The following is a 20,282-nucleotide window of genomic DNA, read 5'->3' as shown; positions in this document are numbered from 1 at the left end:
GTGAGAATGATCTACACTGGTATACGTTCCATTAAACCTCATAGAGTTCATACCCAGGAAAGTATAAATGGGATTGCAAGATAACTCTGAATCAAGATTAGAATTTAAATTACAATATGGTTGTCAAATGTATCTTCTCTTCTTTACATTTTAAAATGGGTTGAGAAATAAAATTTACATTAAAAATACATTAATGTTTCCCCATTTTCAAACACTTATATGTGAAGGAGACAAGTTAGATAATTCTGAATATTCAGGTAAATTAAACAATTCCCTGGGCAGCCGGTAAAACATTAAGATACATAAAGCTTAATTTGAATTTTAACTGCAGCATCTATTAGAAATCTCAGAACTATTTATTATTTGTTCAGCTAGTTAACTAAGCCTACTCTTAATTTGGAAAATAAGATTAATCCAGCAATGAATTTGTTCTTTCCTCAGCAATACAACTCCTCATAGACAATTGCGAGACTAGACCTAAGTCACCATACCCAAAAGTGAAGGAAGCATATAAGCAGGATGGGCAAAAGCCAGGAAAAGTTCCCTCAGGGAAAGTTGTTAAGAAGGAACCAAGTAGATAAGGAAACAAATGCAAAAAATGTCACCTGAATCAGACAAAATAAGGGGCCTGAAAACATTGGAAGCCCACCCCCAAATCAACCAGAATAAAGCAAGGGGGCTAAAAGGGTTTGATGCCCGCCTACGCTTGAATGTTTTTGACCCCGACTTAGTGGCTTTTCATCCCTCTGGTCTAGTGCCTAGCAGCATAGTTGGAGGATGTTACTTAGTGTAGATAAGAGGGTATATTATTGTGAAATAGAATATAGATATACTTTGTAATCATCGTTTTGCTGTTATTTTAAATTCACTGGATCCCGTATATTCTAAAGAACAGTTTTGCCTCAGTATTCAGTTGAAAGTGATTTGAGTATGGCAGTTTTCCAGGCCATGAGTGTGTTGAGTGAGTGACCATAAACTGAATCTGAGAGCCCACGTGTGTAATGTCTGATCATTCAATTCAATTATCATATGCCATAAAATTAAGGAACTATTATTTTTTTTGTTAAAAAGGGAAAAATATTTTGAATGGGAGAGACATTTTTATTTTGATTAGATAGGCTGGAGCCTTTTAGCCTTACATTTTACCTTTTATAAAATGTTAAAGAAAATCAACTGAAATGAACAGCTAATAATCTGCTACTTTTGAACCAGTTAAGAATGGGTTATATATCTTCATTTCAGGTAACTTTGCAAAAGAAAGACACCTGGGAGAATTATAGCTTTCTCCTCCAAACACTTATAACTGAAGCTGTGTATATTGAATCTAGATCACTTTAAATATAAAGTGTCCTGTTTGAAACGTGGAATGCCACTCCCTCCCCCGGGCTATCGCCAACTCAGCTGCTTTGAGCATTTTGGAAGTGTTTCAAGCTGTCCACCTTGTCAAACTGTAATACCCTATTATCCTGAAAGGCATACTGCGAAAGTGACAAAGTATTTTACAAAGGTAAAAATAAAAGAATCAAAAGAAAACATCCAAGTTATAGAATAATGAATTTAAAAGTCGGGCGGAATAGATCTATCTTTTTTCCCTGGCACTGAAAAACTATCATGTTATTGGCACGACTAAATGCTGGGCCAAAATCTGTCTCAGAATGTCCTTACAGTTTCTTTCTCTAAGAAACAGATGTTTCCCCCCTTTCATTGGTGCTTTGAGTATCATCTTTTAACTGTAGTGAGATAGTAGAATTGTATGATTATTTCCTGATAAACGTTTTTTTCCATCAAAGTGCAGCCCTCTGATTTTATGACTCTATGATTCTCTGCCTATCTTTGCATGCTGACCTGAAAACTCCACAGGAAAAGACCCCCACATATCACACTCACACAGACTGAAGGAAGAAGCTAGGAAGAAGACTACTAGGAAAATGTTAACACAGACCCATTCTTTATCTATCCCACCACCAAAGCGAAGCTAAAGGCCTTGATGTCATTGAGAGCATTTTGTAAAACTTTTTGTTATTAAAAAAAGAAAGCAATTTCTCTTCCATACATTTGCCTCAATAGTATATCTAAAGAGGTTTTTTTTTCAAAAATCTTGCTAGCGCCTCATGAAACCAGCTGATTAAAAAAATCCATCTCTCTCCTTCTCAACGTTACTCATCTGTTCACTTGTGGAGAGGCCCAGCCTTTATGTTAGGAAAGAGCTCAAGTATCCGCAAAGATGAAGGTAATTGGCTGCCACTCCTTGCCGTCTGACCTTATCTGGTGTCCATTGTCTAGATTATTAGTTAAGAACTCCTGACATCCAACCATTGTGTTGGTAGGTTTTATCTCCTTTATCCTGTACAGACCCAACTGAATGACATTCAAAAGCCTTGGCCAGCTGCATCAAGGCAAAAAGGATGTAAAGGAGGACTTGAGAGCTCCTCTATTGTTTTGGTGGCAAAGCTCTAAAATACTGCTGAGGCAAGAAAGAGTCCAGCCTTTTGCTAGATACAAAAGTCCAGTTACATCCAGCTATTAAAGACACTGTCTCTTCTACTTTTTTGTCCTTTTCTCTCAACTGACTGGCATTTCTGTTGTGGCCAACACAGACAAGTTTTTTGTTTGTCTGTTTTAAAAAGGACACTATGCTTGTATTGATTTTATACAATTAAAACGCACCATAATTGCATTTAAAAAATACTGAAGGTATGGCCACCTGATTTCAAAATGGGTCGGAAGGAATTATTAAAGCAATGTACTTGGGTATTTATAACAGCTTCCTTCTCCACGTTGCTGATAATCTCTGTGATCCCTGTTTCAGCAGCCTTTGGAAATAGGTGTTGTTTCGGGGGGGCTTCAGGGGGGCTGTAATCTCTATCTGTATATATCCCACACTGGCTATGATGGGCTTGGTTAATTTCTGGAACCAAAGCCCTCCTCCTCAGAGATCTATTAAGTTACTTAGGGTGCAATGGATATTTGCTTACCTAAAGATAAGTCTTTAACCTGAGAATTTCAGCTCCAATATTAAAAGAGTTTGTTTTGGATCATTGTAGGTTAAAACAAAAAGCTAATTCCTCACACCTTGAGGGTCTTTCAAAATCCCCCACCTCCAAATACTGCAATCTGCTGAAGATATAAATATCAAAGTGACTTTGCTTTTAAAAAAAAACAAGGTGGCAATCATATCTTAAGCTTAGAAACTAAGCTGGGTCAGATATGGTTAATATTGGGATGAGAAATCACTGGGGTCATACACTGGAGCTTGAAAACCACTGCACAACAAGGCAATGACAAATCATTTCAATAGGATTGCTAAAAAAAAACCTGCATAGGCATGTCATCAGCGGTTAACTTGTCTCTAGAGAGTCTATCAATTTAAACTTTAAGAAATCTGAAGTAAATAGGATTGCTTTTTTTATTATGCTTCAGATCATGTCAATTATATAATAGTTCTTTCCTCTGCACTAAAATGAATAACAGCTATATAATTCTAAATTTAGTGGGCTTAAAGATACTACTTTTGTTTCCAATACTGACATGAAGAATCAGGGATAAATTGCCATATTTCACTTCAATGCAAGTCAGAAGATCAGCTCATTCGGACAGAAATAAGTATACAGATCTGTGTTCTATATAATATAGTGTATATAGAATTGTTCTGCTGTTATCTGTAGTAAGTATTCAAAATTTAAGAATGCCATCTCAACAAAAGTCAGTAATTTGTTTGTTAATCGGCATATAACTGCTTATTTCAGTGCTGGTTAAACATCTTCTATTATTTTCTAGAGTTTCCTGGTATTGATATTTGCATTGCATCTGACTCAGCATATGATAAATTATATTAATGGATTATTCACAGGTTTGAAATGGAAACCTGATTATAGCAAAACAAAAACAAAAAAAACTTCTTTATCAAATCAGTTAAGGCCCTCCTTGAGACATTTCCAAGTAACAAGATAATATATAGTATTTTATTGTTCTTTTTGCCCACAATTTTATTTGTTGCATGTCTAGTCTTTCTTCTCTAAGAAGCATCCAAAACTCTTCTGCATCCAGTTACCAATAATCCTTTTCCCCCCTACCAGGAACACAATTAGATAGAATTACATATTAAACTTGTCTGAGATATTTGTAGCAGAACTCAAGTTTGAACTGAACTTGAAAGATTAGTAGGTCATTCTTCAGTTAAACTTAAGAAATTGTAAGAAGACAGTTACTCTCTTTATTCTTTTTGCAATTAAACAAGAATCTATATGTTAATTAATAAATTTCTATGTACATTTATCAGTGATTATGTTAGTAACATAATTAAAAATGGTTAAAAATGGAGCAGAGTAGAAGGAAAAAATATGGATAATGTATTTAATCAATTGTACTAGATAGGATTTAGGCTATACTACATAGGAGATTCTATACTTACAGTCAGACTGCAACTTTCCGAAACTGCACTGTAACTGTAATTCATATGTGTATGAGTGTACACACACACACACACACACACACACACACCTGTGATCAGTTTAAAAACTGTAAGTCCTATGAAAACATTTTTTTCATGTAGGACAATGTCTCTAATTATAACAGAATTTTAAGGCATACTGAGCTTCAATTTTTCCTAAAAATGGGCATCTCTGTAGAAATTTTGATATGCAGAGAAAGTGTCCGTTCCTTCCACTGCCACAGCTTTACAAACAGACAAGATGGAATTCAAATGGTCTGCAGAAATCTAGAACACAACTGTGTTTGGTAGGGAGGGAGTGGTTTCTTCAGGATGTGTGCTTGGCTGTCTATTGTAAGAATTAACCAAGAATTATTCCCCCAAAGTTTTGCATTCAAATTATCTTACTTTGATAATGTCTTCACAGGGGTAAAGTCTCAAAAATCCCAGAACAGCATGACAGAAATGTATAAAGACCTTGAGGAACGAAGATATTAATAGCTCGTTCATTATATTTCTTCCTGTTAGCTAAAAGCATTTTAGTCTGACTTTTGAAGTTAGTTCCTTATGGAACAGTGTGAAGTTGTAAATTAAACAAACAATAATATAAACATCTAACATTTCTGAAGTAGGCTTATTAATTGCATACATTACTGCCCCTTTAATTCAATTGAGTCACAAATAATGTTTGTAGTCTTACAAAGCTTCAAAATGTTATTGGTTACTGAAAGGCCATCTGTGCTAATAATTTGAAATTAGGCATTTTATGAACCTGGATATGTCCCCAAAATTTTTCAAGGAGGCAAAGCCAAAATTATCATTCTCCAGTTTGGAGGATATCTTAAGATCTCATGCAATTCCCCAAATGCAAAACAAAATCCTGTTGATTTCCTCCTCTGTTGTAAATCAGCAACCAGACTCTATTTTTGTGCTATAAGTTTACAAAAAAAAAAAATTCTACTGATTAATAAAAAAACTATCAATGACTTAAGATAGGAATTCCAGCTATATTACTGTCATACGTTGAGGTAGCAAGGAGATAGAGATCTCTAATTACATTGGTCTTCCAGATTATTTGCCCAGGTATGAATGATATCACTATTAATATTACTATTAACTAATGTGAAGATTAACATTTCTTTCCTAGCTTCCATTATGCCCATATGTCACTTTCTGCATTGTTTTGTGTTTTCTAAATTTTCCACCACTGTCTTTCTGAAGATCTCAGATTCCATCCAAACTTGACTTTCTAGGTTTTTTTCCCCTTTTAATCAATTCACTTCTCCTTCATCTGTGGGTTTTTGATTCAGTCCTGGTTCTGTATCCCTATATGACGAAACTATCGGAAAGACCTCTTTTGGTTTCCTAGTTTTGTATCCCCTATTCCAGTGGTCCTCCATCTTTCTGGCTCAGTGGACCAACAAAGACAGTGACGGTGGGAGTGGGAGAAGGATAGTTTTATATGCATGCAGGCTGCTTTCACAAATACACCTTCGTACACGCACTCGCCCACATTTCTACGGCCTGGTTCCAAATGGGCTATGGTGCAGCAATGAGCCAAGGACTGGGGGTTGGGGATCCCTAACCTCTTCCTCCTTCTTTATTCATATCCATACAGTTTGTTGCATTACACAATCTAGCTAACATGTGGTGCAAATCATGCAGGTCCTCAGACAATAAAACAAAATCATTTGCATAAAACTATTTTTAGCATTGTATTCAGACTGAAAAGATCAAGGAGCAAGATCACCATCAGCCATAGAAACTCATTGAGTAAATTTCTATTCTTTCTCTTTCAGGTCAACCAACTTTGCAGAGTTTTTGTTCATAAAATTGAAAGAGGCTTATCAAGGCTGCCTTGAACTTTTAGAGGAAACATTAAATGTAAATCTAATAAGCAATATGCAATTAAACAAATAATCTCAGTTTGTAATTTGTTTTATTTTATTTTAGTTTTGAATTTTTCCATCTGTTACACAACCAGTTTAAAATGTGGCAAGGAAAGGCAAGTAGTGCTACAGAAGAAAAAATAAAAACATTTTTTTTCTTGCAAAGTGAATGAACAATGTTGTTATAAGTATCAACTAATTATCAGGATATGGAAACAGTGGAAACCGTGGAGTCAATGACTATGATTTCATTATAACAAGAGTATTTCTCCAAATAGAATCCTGTTGCTAAAAAAATATATATCTGGGGAAAGAAGGGATTAAAGCTCAGGATCAAACAATTGGTATCAAGTTGGTTGACCTATAGTAGGGCAACTGAACACTTAAAAAACTTTAATCATGTGAGCAGTGAACAGAGGGGGTAGGGCAAAGTTCTTATGAATCAGATTAACTAGAAGAAATGGACAATTGCTATAGGTTTATTTGAGAAAAAGCAAATTCATTGTAAAATTGTACCTCGAGGCTTAACTAGAGCTCAAAACGCAGTACATATTAAAAGCACAGCATTTACTGAAACCAGCAGGAACATAATATTTATGAATTTATTACAGAGAAAAGAGGTTATCTTTTGAATGCAGAAAACAACAGACTACTACTTCTTCCCATTTACATAATGTATTGGAAAATGTTTCCTTTAAAAACCAATTTCTTTTAATTGACCATTGGAAGGATTAAGATGAAAGCAAATTTTCTTTAACATTTTGGTTAATTTATAGAAAGTAATCCCCATTATATATATAGTTTGCCTCATTTGGGAAAAAGCTACTCTATAGTTTCTCTACTATTCTATTGAATCAGAGTATTCAATAGACATTTCAGTTGGGCATTTGATAAAAATCATGAAGACATGAGGTCTTTTACAAATAGCAAACGTTATACAATAATATTTTGAAGTACATAAAAGGCCATTATATCAGAAAAGTTGTTTCCAGATGGTTTTTCTTGAAAAAAATAGGTCAATGGTAGTTCAGAAAACGTTTTTTAATTCCAATTTAGCCAAATGAGATTTTTTCACACATTAAATTAGGCCTTCAATATGTAATATTTAAGGTTATACATCAATGTTCTGTTGATGTTTATAATGCATCTAGGAAAGCCACAGTACGATTTTGTGTTGCTTGAGTACTTTTTTTCCTATTCTATGTTGTGATAGCAAATATGTCAATGCAATGCTTTTTCCTCCAATAACAAATTGGAAGAGCAATGAAGATAGAGCTCTGAATTAAGATAGTCCTCAGTTTACAATGAAAATTGGATCCAGAATTGCTGTTGCTACGTGATGTGGTTGTAAAGTATGATGTTACATGACAACATCTCTTAGCAATGGCAATTCTGGTAGTCTTAGTTGCGTCATTAAAGGAGGATGCCACGTGGTCGCCATTTGTAACATCCTGCCAGCTTCCCCATTGGCTTTGTCAAGCCAGCAAAGAAGGTCGCAAATGGAAACCATGTGACCATGGAACACTGCAACAGCTACAACTCCTAGGATTGGTGATTAAGTACTATTCATTAATAAATTTGAACAGTCACTAAAAGTGGTCATTAAGTGAGAACACCTGTGTTAAAATTTCTTGAATCCAACTATGGCAACAGTATGCAACCAAACCGTTTTTAAATTTATAAATTGTCAGGCGCAAGCAACCAAAACAACTCTGAGAATGGATCAAATAGATTTCTTTATTGTTGATCATTTACAAGAATCTTGCCAGACTTCTTTGGGGACTTCTTTGGCAAACAGCATATATAGATCTAAAGTTTGATATCAAACATTTCCTTAATCAAATGGACTCTAAGGTGGAATATCTTTTAACCCCACTCCACTATTGGGACATCCTCTGTTTCAGCCAGTGGTTACAACATTTAAGTTATGCCAAGTTCCTATCAACAGCAACTCAAGCAGAAGTCTCTTTTCTTGATACCTATTGTCAAAATCAAGAAAATATCTCTCTATATAAAAGCAAAAACCACTCATGCCGGATCACAAAATTTCCAGAACCATAAAGCCTACAAACTTGAAATGTGGCACGTATGTTCCTCTTAGCTTCTAGATGCTCGCTTAGAAAGGATTTTTTGAATTGACCATCAGATCATTAATATTTGTTATATTATTATAACATGCTCTGACGCTAAGGAGTTCTACTACCCACCCACCCCGCCCTACCTGAAAATATTTCTGTTCAAACTTCCACTTGGGCATGGCCAGAGCGTGACTCACCTGTCTGCTGACTGGGAGTTTGGAGAGGAGACTGAAGGAGAGAAGGGATAAGATAGGAGAGGTTTCTGTGGGGCAAGATTGAGGGACAGAAGTGGTAAGATAGGGGAAGATTGTGTGGGCAAGCCTGAGAAGAAAAGGGGATGGGATAGTACTATTTATTTTCAGCACAATGCATGGATGTTATAGAAGATCACCAGGTACAGCCTAAGGGAGGGGTCAAGTGCATTATCAGTTTAGAGTCCATTTATGCCCACAACAGATTTATGTCCAGCCCTCCTTGAATTATTTCTTATCTACTACAACTTGCCCTGACCATTAGTAGTTTAGATTTTTGTTTAGAGATAGTATGAAATAAACTTTTATTCGTTTTGTGCCTAACCCTACCTCCCAATTTCTTGCACCTGACAGGTGTCTCCAGAAGGGGAGTAGCAACAGTACTTAGCAATAGCACTTAGATGTATATTCCACTTTACAGTGTTTATAGTCCTCTCTAAGCAGTTTACAGAGTCAGCCTATTGCCCCCAACAATCTGACTCCTCACTTTACTGACCTTGGAAGGATGGAAGGCTGAGACAACCTTGAGTCTGGTGAGATTCAAATTGCCAATCTGCTGGCAATCATCAGACAGCAGAATTAGACTGCAATACTGCATTCTAACCACGGCTCTTAAAAAATAAAAGGCCAAAATGGTGACCATGGACATAAAATAGGAGCAGGGCTTTCACTGCATGGTTGTGGCAGCCTTTTGACTCAGGGGCCCAAACGTTATGATTAAATAGATAGCAACCATTGACCCATGAAAACATACTTCATGATAATATATACATGTTTTGCTTTCTACCTATTTCATTTGTGTTTCAGTTCAAATTTATATAGGTAGAAATATTTTTGACAGACAACTGATCCTTGCAAGCAGAAGGCCTGCAAATATCTGTATGCATATAACCTGGAGTTGAAATTAATTTACACTGAAGAAGAGGAAGGGAAAGAAGATACATCACAATAATGGGAAATAGACAAAAAGCAAAATGGACTAAGGTTTGTGAGGTAGAGAGAAACAAAGAATTTCTAAAAGCTTTTAGCCATCATATTTCCAGTTATTATTGCCTAGATAAAACATGGAGGAAAGGTCTGTGAAAAAATAGATTTTAGTAAATAATTAAGATACATCTGAAAGGCAATTGAAAGGAAACAACTATATGCTAAAGGAAAGTGTAAATGTACACCAGACATATGGTAAGGATATTTTGTGTTGTTGCAGGGGAAGAAACTTAGGCCACATTGGGACTATAATAATTAGGAAACCCTAAGGCCAATACAACATCCTGAGTAAATCAGGGTACCTAAATTCAATTTCCCATTCAGCTGGAATGTTCACATTTAACTATATGTCACTTATCATCTGTCAATCTGTCACAGAGCTAGGGTGATGAGGATAATATATGAATATTTATTGTAAGGGGATGCACCAAAATTTAGAAAAATGGGAATAATTCAAAATATCACTAAGAATATCACTAAGAAATAGCAAATGAATTCTTCAGTGTCATGTTTACCTAGAAAAAGTTTTGAGGGGGGGTGAGATTCAAGCAACTCACAGAAACGCCATCTAAATGATAGAGTTTTTCTTCATTTAATTTTCAGGATTTTGTTTTTAACCCCCTATTTATTGATATTAAATGTAATTAGTTAAAACTTCATGTGAATTGTGCTTCATTGGATTTCTGCTACTAAGTCTGACATACAAATCCTTTCCCAAGCATCTTGAATGGGATAAAATAAATCCTGTTCTAGCACTTTTAGTGTCTTTCCTTATAATTTTATATGGATTTCTGAAGATTGAATTCCACCATCACAGTATTACTTTCAGCAATTTGGTTTTTAATTATCCATGAATGCCTCCTGATCACTGATGGAAAAAGATCAGACAGTCAATACAAAGGAAGGGAGGTATCCTTTCTCTGCAAGTGTAAACATATTCACAAGGTTGAATGACTCACTATAAATGTAAAGGAACAATAGTGGACCCTAAATTCTGAGATTTGAGTGAAAGTTGAGAGATCAAGACTTATCCCGTTCTTCCTACAGAAATTTAGAGCTAAAAATTCTTATAATAAATTGATAATAAACCATATTAATATTGGAAACTGGCCAAAGAGTATAGGTGCATCATCATTTTAAAAAACTTTATACAGCATAAATTGGAGCTTTTCTGAATGGTAAAATATTAACATATGACAAATTAGAGCCAAACTGCCATTAATAGAAGGAACTAAGTATTGCCAAATACCTAGGTATCTGCTCGTGGATTGCTCATCTTGGTAGAAGTAAAGTGGTTGAAAATGTCCAATCTCCTTTCCTCCTGAAAGCAGCTATGATTACCAAATCTACTGCAGAGAATTAGAGGATTGTCTACAACAGTATGAGAGCAGTTCACTCGTGTATGTGTTATTCTATTTTTTATTATAAGGCCCATATAGCAAGTTCTATGAAAAGAACAGTTTTCCAACTGTAGAAGAACAACTATTAATATTCTATTTTTTTAATTGTTGGTATTTTCTAGATATGGACCTGTGCATATAATATGAATGTCATATGCCCATGTATTAGTAGCTTTAAATTAAGCATAGAAGAAAGTATATTTCCAATTCAGGAAGTTTCTTTTTATTTTTGTTTATAATGCTACTATATTTATGTATTAGTTTATGAGTAATTCTCTCAAAATGGATTAATATCTCCCAAAATACCTATTTAAATACATTATTTAATCTGCCAAAAATGTGTTGAAACATTTTGAGAAAAGCAAAATCTGGCAAAGTGCTACATTTTGATCAGGACACTATCCAACAAGCAGAATCATAGCATTTTTAATGGAAATACATAAAAATGCAAGCATCATAGTATCTTGTATGGAAAATGCAATCTATAGCATACCTATTTTAAAAATATAAGCAAAAACTAGTAGCACCTGGCTTAATTAGAATTTTCAAACTAATTTATTTAGATACCTACTGGAATATGATGAGAAGTGTGAATCTATTCATAATTATATGCATGTGAAAGGAATCTTCATTATACTACCAATGTGCACGTAGCAATAATATCCGAAGTTTTAATTCTTTCTAAATCCCTTTTTTCAAAAGATAACATCAAGTAAGTCTCACTAAAGGATTACTTTCTAAAGGTTTTATCTCTTTCAAAAGGCCAGAAATCCAGAGGTATTATTTTCTATTTTGCACAATTTAAGTTTCTTACTTTTTATATCATAAGTGTAGAAGTAAATTAAATGGGATTTCCTAAGCAATGCATTTCATGGCACAAGGGAGCTAAAAATCACGATTTAACAAGATGTCTAGCTACTGAGAACATGAAAGTATCAGCTTCTTTTGATTACAAATGTATAGTATTTATCAGTCATCAATCCAGAAATAGATAAAGGCCATGACTGAATTGCTCAGAATAGTAAATCAGAAAGTGCTGAAATGAATTACATTCAGTTTTAAGTCCATTCACCAAACAAACAAATCAGGAACAAAATATGAATATCTTCCATAGTTTTTATTTCTAAGCATTATTATGTATTTCAGGATTTATTTATTTTTTGGTAGTACCAAAAACCTACTTAACACTTTTTGGGGCTAAAAATAAATATTTATTCAAAGGAAGATAATACAACATAATGGCAGTATGAAAGTACTGGAATTTCAGACTTTGAAAGACCATTGTGCTCAAGAATATAGAGCATGGAAGAACACTATTGTAATAAATTGTATTTAAATAAAATATTTGTTTATTAACTAAAGATATGAAGAACTATAGGGTAATAGATAATTAAGAATCTACTGTTGAAAATAAAATATTTTACCTTGCTGGACAGCTACAGGAGTGTCCATCCTTTATAGGATACTTGTTTTCCATTCACACTCCAAGATAATCTTCCAATTAATTCATTTTTGGAGAAAAATCTGTATATATACCCAAAACATGTAAAAACTATACAGAGCACAATACATCTTTAATTCTAACCTAAGGTCTTTGCAAAAAGTGGCTCAGCTAACAACTGCTAAACCCTCTCTGACTAAATCACAAATTAGCAGTCCTACTTTCAAAAGGAAAGGCTGGAGACTGACCACACATCAATCTTACTGTTCCTTATCAATAAAGCAATTCACCTCATGTTGCTATTCTACAAATATCTTTCAAGCAACATCATTCTGCAGTGTTGCTGGAGCTGATGCTTCTTTCTTGTGTTGTTATTGCTTTGTGGAAACTTCCTTCCCAGAGATTTGGAAGCTGATAGAATGCACTATATTAATTAAGAACCTATTCCCGAGAGTGATTCTTAAAGAAAACAAACAGATATTTCTTTTTCCCAATGTACTGTCAAGCAGGTTGCTTGAAGCCCTATGTACAGCCAACTGGACCATTCTCATTTGTTGTGCAGTCAATATTTGAGACACAAATGGAGGAGTCACTTCTTGAAAATAAAACTAAGGACTACTACAAAGTAAAGTATCTCTTTTTGAAAGTGTAGCTGTGTCAACCCGCCCTCCCCCACAATATGAGACAAGAAATGTTGCGGATAGTCACTGTTTGCGTAATTCCAATCCTGCTGATTGCATCTTGGAACCCATTCCTTTCAGAAGCTTTCTCTCTTCAGCAAAAAACAAAAAAAAAACCTATCCATTTTTCACCCTCAGCAAAGATTTCAGGGTTATTTTGCTGCTCTCCCAATTTCAATTACACACACACAAACACACACACACACACACACACACACAGAGACAGAGACAGAGACAGAGACACAATCTCACACTATTAGGAAAGTTTATGTAGGTGTGCACAATACCTTACTAGGCCTTACTGGCCCTTACAATATTACTGTTCCCCTGTAGTCTTCTGTCCTCTGACAAATTGCTTCACTATTGGAAGTCCTTCTAGAATTCGGGTGGGGGAATGGCAATGAGATAAGGATGAATGTGGAAATTAATCAAAATTGTCTCTTCTGTTCAGGAGAATGAAAATTCTGTGTCATTTTGATGCTCTATGTATTATGCTAGGTTCCTATCGCCTAATTCCATGTACAAAGGCAGTCACCTCTCTAGATACCTGTTAAATAAGTGGTATAATAAAGTATTCTTTACTTTTACTAGGAACAGATGCATTTGTCTTTTCCTTTCTACTACCTGACCAAGGGAATAAAGACTTTGTATCCGTTCCGAGATATAAAGTCAGCAACACCAACAAGAGATTTAATTTGGATCCAAGTCACAATCAATGCAAACAAGAACAAACTTATCTCTACTACATCACATAAATTAGAATAAACATCTCTGTTCTAGCTGCAATTCTCAAGATCTTTGAATCCCATTTCCATTTTAACAAAAGTTCACAATACAAAAGACTTGAGCTTATTATATCTAATTAAAAAAAAACATGAACAGATTTCTAGAGCAGACATGGGTGCTGGATAGTTTTCACATACTGCAAGATAATCAGATTAATCAGTGCACCACTTGTAACTTTACTAGGGGCTGTCGTCTTTAGTTGCTTTGCCATTCTTGTTTTTTCTCCTTTTCTCCTAAGTAGGCCTTATTAAGGCCCTTTGCCATTATTTCTCTTTCCATCTGTTTTGAAGAGTATGTGTCTATAGCACTACTTCACAGAAGCTTTAGAGGGCTTTTCTCCTTAATAAGTGAATGAATCATGTAGTAGAAACTCTAGCTAGACTGGAGAGAAGGTTAAGAGAGGGTTGAGGGTTTATGAGATATCTTTCTTCTTTTACAGTATCTCATAATCGAATAGAGGAAGAGTGCTATAAAAATGTTTTATACAAAGGATAATGCAGAGAGTCATGGATGGCATATAAACATATTTGTTATCTGGATTTTGCCAATTAAAGGTTATTTAATTAATGAAGTTTATAAAAAGGGCAAAAAAACAGTTCTAAAGAAATTTTACAATCTAAAGTGTATATTAGCATATTATAGCTTTTATTTGTTCAACTGTACTAATTAATTTATATAATCTTTGATGTCTTATTTATATAATTTTATTCCCTTATTTATATTATATCATACCAGTCTTGATATCTAAACAGATTAAAAAGCAATTTTTTGCTTCACCCACCCAATCTATTTATGAAATAAAACAATTAATTTCTTTTGCAAAAAAATTAAATCGACTGATTACATGGTAGTAAAATGTATGACTCCTAATAAACTTCAGAGCTTTGGAGCAAAATTTAAAAAAAATTAATCTCTGAAGCACAAACATAAGGCTAAGAGTATATAACATAAAGCCAACATACAATTAGCAGGACTTTATTCTAATTATCTTTGAGTAGTTATAAAAGTCTGTAGTTCATTTTTCTCCATGGATTACTTCTTGGATTGCTTCTGTAGATTAATTTTGGAAGCACTGGTACATTCTTTTTTTATTTTTAAAAGCAAGCTACCGCACAAAACTAAAATCAATGAAAAAATCCTATTTGGTGACTTTCCACAGCCAAGACTGCGTTTTAAAAAATGTAATGAGTTTTCCTCCTCTCTCTTATAACAATTGGCAATAACTGATATAGTGCTATGATTTCATTTAAACAACTCTCCATCATTATAAAAGAACTGAAGAAAAGAAAACTATGCAAACTACACTAATCATTCATTGGGAACACACTGAAAAGTATATTGGAAGGACGAGAAAGGCAGTATTAGCTCCTCTATAATTGATTAAAATTAGAAAAATTAAGCAACAAATAGGTAAACAAAAGTATTTATTCACATTTTTGGAATGTAGCTATTGAAGCTGTAATGTAATATGGTGTGATTTCAATTGCAAGGGTTGCATATTTGAAAAGTCCCAAATTTATGAAATAAGATTTGATAAAGTTAAGAACTTATAGAAAAAAAAAACAAGGTTAAAACTATGAGACAGATAAAATCATGATTCAAACTGTTAAATAATTTCTCAAACTATATTTTTAAAAAATATAGTAAATGTTATGCTGTATAAGCATAATAAATGAAATTATAAGCCAGTTTTAAGTATTTTTACTGATATCATGATGACCATTACACCCAATCATTTTCTAAGTGTATACTTTTGTACAATGTAATATTGTGGCTAGATGATTAGGAAGAAATGTTTAAATTGTTTATTTTGTCCTAAGTAGATCCATGGTAGTCAAGAATTCCTAAGACACTTCTCAGAGACATGTATGTATGTTGAAATTCCTGATAGCCTTGGTACCTCCAACAGTACCTCTAACATCAGCTTAGGCAAGGAGCCTGTTGGGTAAAGGCCAAATGCCTATCTTGTCTTGGTTACAAGGGTTTTTGGGGGGGTTGGAGAAAGGAATAGCTTTTTTTCACATCATAAAGAAGAAAATGAATGCATTATTTAATAGGCACAATATCTAGAAGCCCAGCAATGCTGTATCATGATAGCTCTGTAGGTAAATGGCCATGTTCCCCCAACCTCCTAACTTCCATGCATCCTATGACTATGTAGCAAAGCAGTGCCTTTCAAACTTACTACTACCCAGCCAACGATAGGAACATTGAAAAATGTATTACATTGGCATTCTACTGGTTACCTCTGATTTGGGAGGTCCCATTCTCTGCCACAGCATGGAAAGCTGAAGGAGTTCTTTTGTGGCTTGTGTGCTAAATTAACACTTCAAACTAAATCATACAGACTATGTTTTATATATTAAAGTCTCTATGGCTTTGAGCTAGCCTCCAGCTTGGAACAACTTACATTTATTTATGAAGTTTCTCTTTAAGGTACATGATCCTTGACATTAGAGAAAAATAGCTTCAGTGATTCCAAGGTGCAACATTTCATTCATCCTGATCTAATGAATCATGATCAAAAATATTTTTAGCAAAACCTAGGTGAACTGAGAGAGATAAAATTTATACTGCACCACTATTTTGTGCCAATAAAAATCAAGACCCTGAATGAGAAATGTTTCTTTTTATCTTACCTCCAGAGCCTTCAGCCGTTCCAAGAGTAATTTTGTTTTGTCTCTTTCCTCTTCACTGCTGTTGTTTTCACTCCTTGAAAGATTATCTGACATGCAAATATCTTTCACTCCTGTTTTGCACTGCTTTCCCTCTGCATTAATGTTTCCTAAAACAATTAATATATTTTTCATCAACCAAAGGTAAGAATGATTGTTAGAAAATGTGCTGGAAGTACATTATTACATTAATACCCTAACAGTAACTTTCTAGTATTTTACTTACTTACTTATTGGCATTTATATTCTGGCCACTTCCAGAAACTTCTGCTGGCTAAAATCATAATCATAACATAAATATAATAATAAAAACCAACAGACAACAAAATACATATAAGAGTTAAAAACAATCCATACCATGGTTCTTAATCCCCAAATGCTGATATGAAGACATTGGTTGGAAGACATTGTTATTCTCAAGGTAAGAACAAGGATCAATAATGATTGAAATTCAAAGAAATTAGGACATGAGAGACTTGTCAAGCCTCCTTCTTTATAAAAAATCAGAAGCAGAAGCTAGGATATCCCCTGAACCCCAAACTGCCACAGCCATTCTTTCATTGATCTGCTCATTTAGGGAGAATGTAAGTCTATTCAGAAGCGGTATAGAGCAGTGGTGGGTTTCTATTATTTTTTACTACCGGTTCACTCATGCGCTCATGTGTGAGTCTTCCAGGCAGGTGGGTGGAGCCTCCCACCACTGCCACTACCGGTTCGCCTGATCTGGGATGAACTGGGAGTAATCCACCTCTGGTGTAGAGGCCAATAGACAATTTGTGGACAAGGAGCCATTCTATCTTGCTGGCATTCAAAGTCAGTCTATTTCATCTTATTCAGATTTTTATAGTCTCCAGACTTCACAGGATTAGAATATTAATGTTATTTCCTGCCTACCTATAAAAGAGGTATCTAATTAGGTATTATGCACACTGAAAGTTTCTTACTCCAAGCTTCAGATGACTTCTTCCAATGATTTCACGAGATGTTAGACCACATGGGGACAACACTGAGCCTGGACTCCAAATATAACATATATATTTAAGGAATGAGAGAATTTGCTTTGTTCACAACTTGAATTAAAATGATGTAGAATTTACACTGAAATTAAAATCCTAATTTCATATTGTCTGTTAAGTAGAGTTACATGAAGGACCTTGTCTGCACTAGTGATCCTTTGGTCACCAGTTCAAAACTTCTTCACTTATCTCTTATGTATTTTAAAAACAAGAAATGCATTCTAACATCAATGTACTCAACATGAATTTGAGCCAGAATGAAGAATTTCACAAAGCAATGCGATTCTATCACATATTTTGGCTTCTAAATCCTTACAGGGATAAAGGATAAAAAACTACAAGGACTATATATATATAGTCCTTGTAGTTTTTTATCCTTTATATATATACCCAGAACAGTTCCAGCCTTAGGCTGTAAAAATAATAAACTTATTTCAAACGTCTACAACCATAAAACTAGATAATTTTATCACCAGAACTGGCATTTAGGTTTGACGTATATGAAGAATTGCCAACCAATCTAATACTTCTCAACATATCCTTAGGTAACTTGAATATTTAACACTGACTACTGCCTCAGACAAACCGGTGTTTTTCACACATACAGCTTATTCTGACAGTGTGCTAATGCTTATGTGGAAGACTCTGCTCTTAAGCACTGTTGTCCATTGTTGGCATTCTCTGTGGGTGCTGACAATAACAGTGAACTTGAACAACTGAGAAAAGAAGATGTTCATAATAAACCTGCAAAGCATCAAAATACATGTGAAATACTCTACTTTTACAAAACTGTAATACATTGAAAGATCAATTAGACCAAACCAAGTTTTCAACTACACGCATAAGCCACCTGTTCATTTACTTGACTGTACCATATATTGGCTGCGGTTTTAAATGCTTGATCTTCTTATCTCCAATTAGACAATGCATATGATCTAAGCTACAAGCAGAAGAGTCAACATTGCTCTCTTCTATTTTTTAATGGATGATTAAAATGGATATTCTCCAGTGAACCTTAACAACAACTCTCACACACCGCTTGGGGGGAAATTAGACACAGAACATCAGAGAATGCATAGTTTTGATCTTTTCTTTGTTTATTTCTATGGGCAGAGAGAGTACAAAAGAAATGGGGGGGGGAATCATGGGAGATAGCTACAGGGAAAAATAAAAGAAGTTAAAGGGAGAAGAGAGAGAGAGGGGAGACAGCAGAAAAGAGATAAAGAAGAAGTATATATTTGCATGAGAATAGATATACTGCTTCACTTTTTAAAAACATTTATATTGCATCTCTTTTCCACAGATGCGGCTGACAATAATCCTTGAAATATTATTCTATTGCAAAAAAGAGAAAAATAAAATGGCAACTTAACAAAGTGGGTAGGTTGATATGATACCTTTGATTTTGTCAAAATTTTAACCCAATCAGCTACAGCACAAGAAAGGGATACCCAAAACAGCCCTGGGTGTTAAGTGCTCTCCTGTTCACCATACTAGATAACAAATTAATGCTATATAGATCAGGACTATTTTTATTGTAACCGCTATAGTGACTCTAATAAAAGCCTGAATATGCTTCTGCCTTCCCTCCCATTTATTTTTGGCTTAATTAGAATGAGGACTGTCTGAGAATATATATTTTTTTCAAATTAGTTTCCAAATTTAAAAAGTACACTATTCTGAAATATGATAAAATGAGAAAACCGAATTTGATAGAATTTCTCACCAGCAATGGGGCAATTCTAGTGACTCAGAAAATAAATGTATTACTTTTTGCTTGCTAATTTATCTATTTAACTTAACATCTGTTTTTGCCCAGATATCTTTTAGGTATATGGAAATATATTACTGCTGCACACTACCTGGAAATACATGGAATGAGTGTCAGCATACATTTATTTTAAACAAAATAAAGCTTCTAAAAGCTATGTTCTCCTTCAACATTTCAATTTGTGTTTAGTGTTACTAGTTAATTGGAAGAGGGTCTTCTCTATGTCATTCCAAAGGCTTTCAAAAACAGCAGGTGGACTGCAATGGTTAAGATGTGTTGGGCTAGCTAGAACGAGGAAAACGTCAAAGAGGGAAGCTGATTGATTGGCTGGACCATTTCTACCTCTAAAATAACCTATCCCACTGGCAACTGTTCTATGAAAATTAGGACAAAAATATATAGTCTAATTTGAGCATTTAGAAAAAGGTTAGACAAAATAATAAATATGGAAATGTATATAAACTACTCATCTCACTGAGCAGACTACAAACAAATAATATTGTTGCACTGAGATTGTATTTCATACGTTAGAATTAAGCATACATTTGCTAAAAGTGGTCTTATTCCAAAGGCCACAAAATACATAAATTACTACCAAAATATAGTTTATGTTTATTTTTAATTTAAAATGAAACCAGCAGCTAAAGTAGCTAATGTCACACTAGGCCAGACAAATATATTCAATAATGAATATTATTTTTTTATTTTTTTTCTGCAAAATATTCTGCTCATAATACTTGTATTTTTCAATTTCATGCCTTTCTTATATGTAGCAGATTTGTTAATTAAACCCCAAAAATGTAAAAAGAGGAGAGAAAAATAGAAAAGCATAAACATTATTTACAAAAATGCACAATCGAGAGGAAGTAACAAACTGCT

The 20,282-nt window shown here is 34.3% G+C and overlaps 1 protein-coding gene across 2 annotated transcripts in view; it reads right to left on the bottom strand.

Moving 5' to 3' along the window:
• NCKAP5 (NCK associated protein 5) overlaps positions 1-20,282 on the bottom strand; it is a 606,853-nt gene that overhangs the window by 205,762 nt on the left and 380,809 nt on the right. The window contains exon 8 of one of the 2 annotated variants that reach the window (XM_032215483.1): positions 16,581-16,709. In XM_032215483.1, coding sequence (XP_032071374.1) covers positions 16,581-16,709 — 129 coding nt within the window. Of the gene's footprint in view, positions 1-16,580; positions 16,727-20,282 lie in introns of both variants that reach the window. The other variant, XM_032215475.1, reaches the window with a different exon arrangement.

The sequence above is a fragment of the Thamnophis elegans genome, chromosome 1, assembly GCF_009769535.1.
Source record: "Thamnophis elegans isolate rThaEle1 chromosome 1, rThaEle1.pri, whole genome shotgun sequence".
NCBI classification, from domain to species: domain Eukaryota; kingdom Metazoa; phylum Chordata; class Lepidosauria; order Squamata; family Colubridae; genus Thamnophis; species Thamnophis elegans.
Note: the sequence above shows the minus strand (reverse complement) of the source record. Positions and strands in the feature narration are given on the sequence as shown.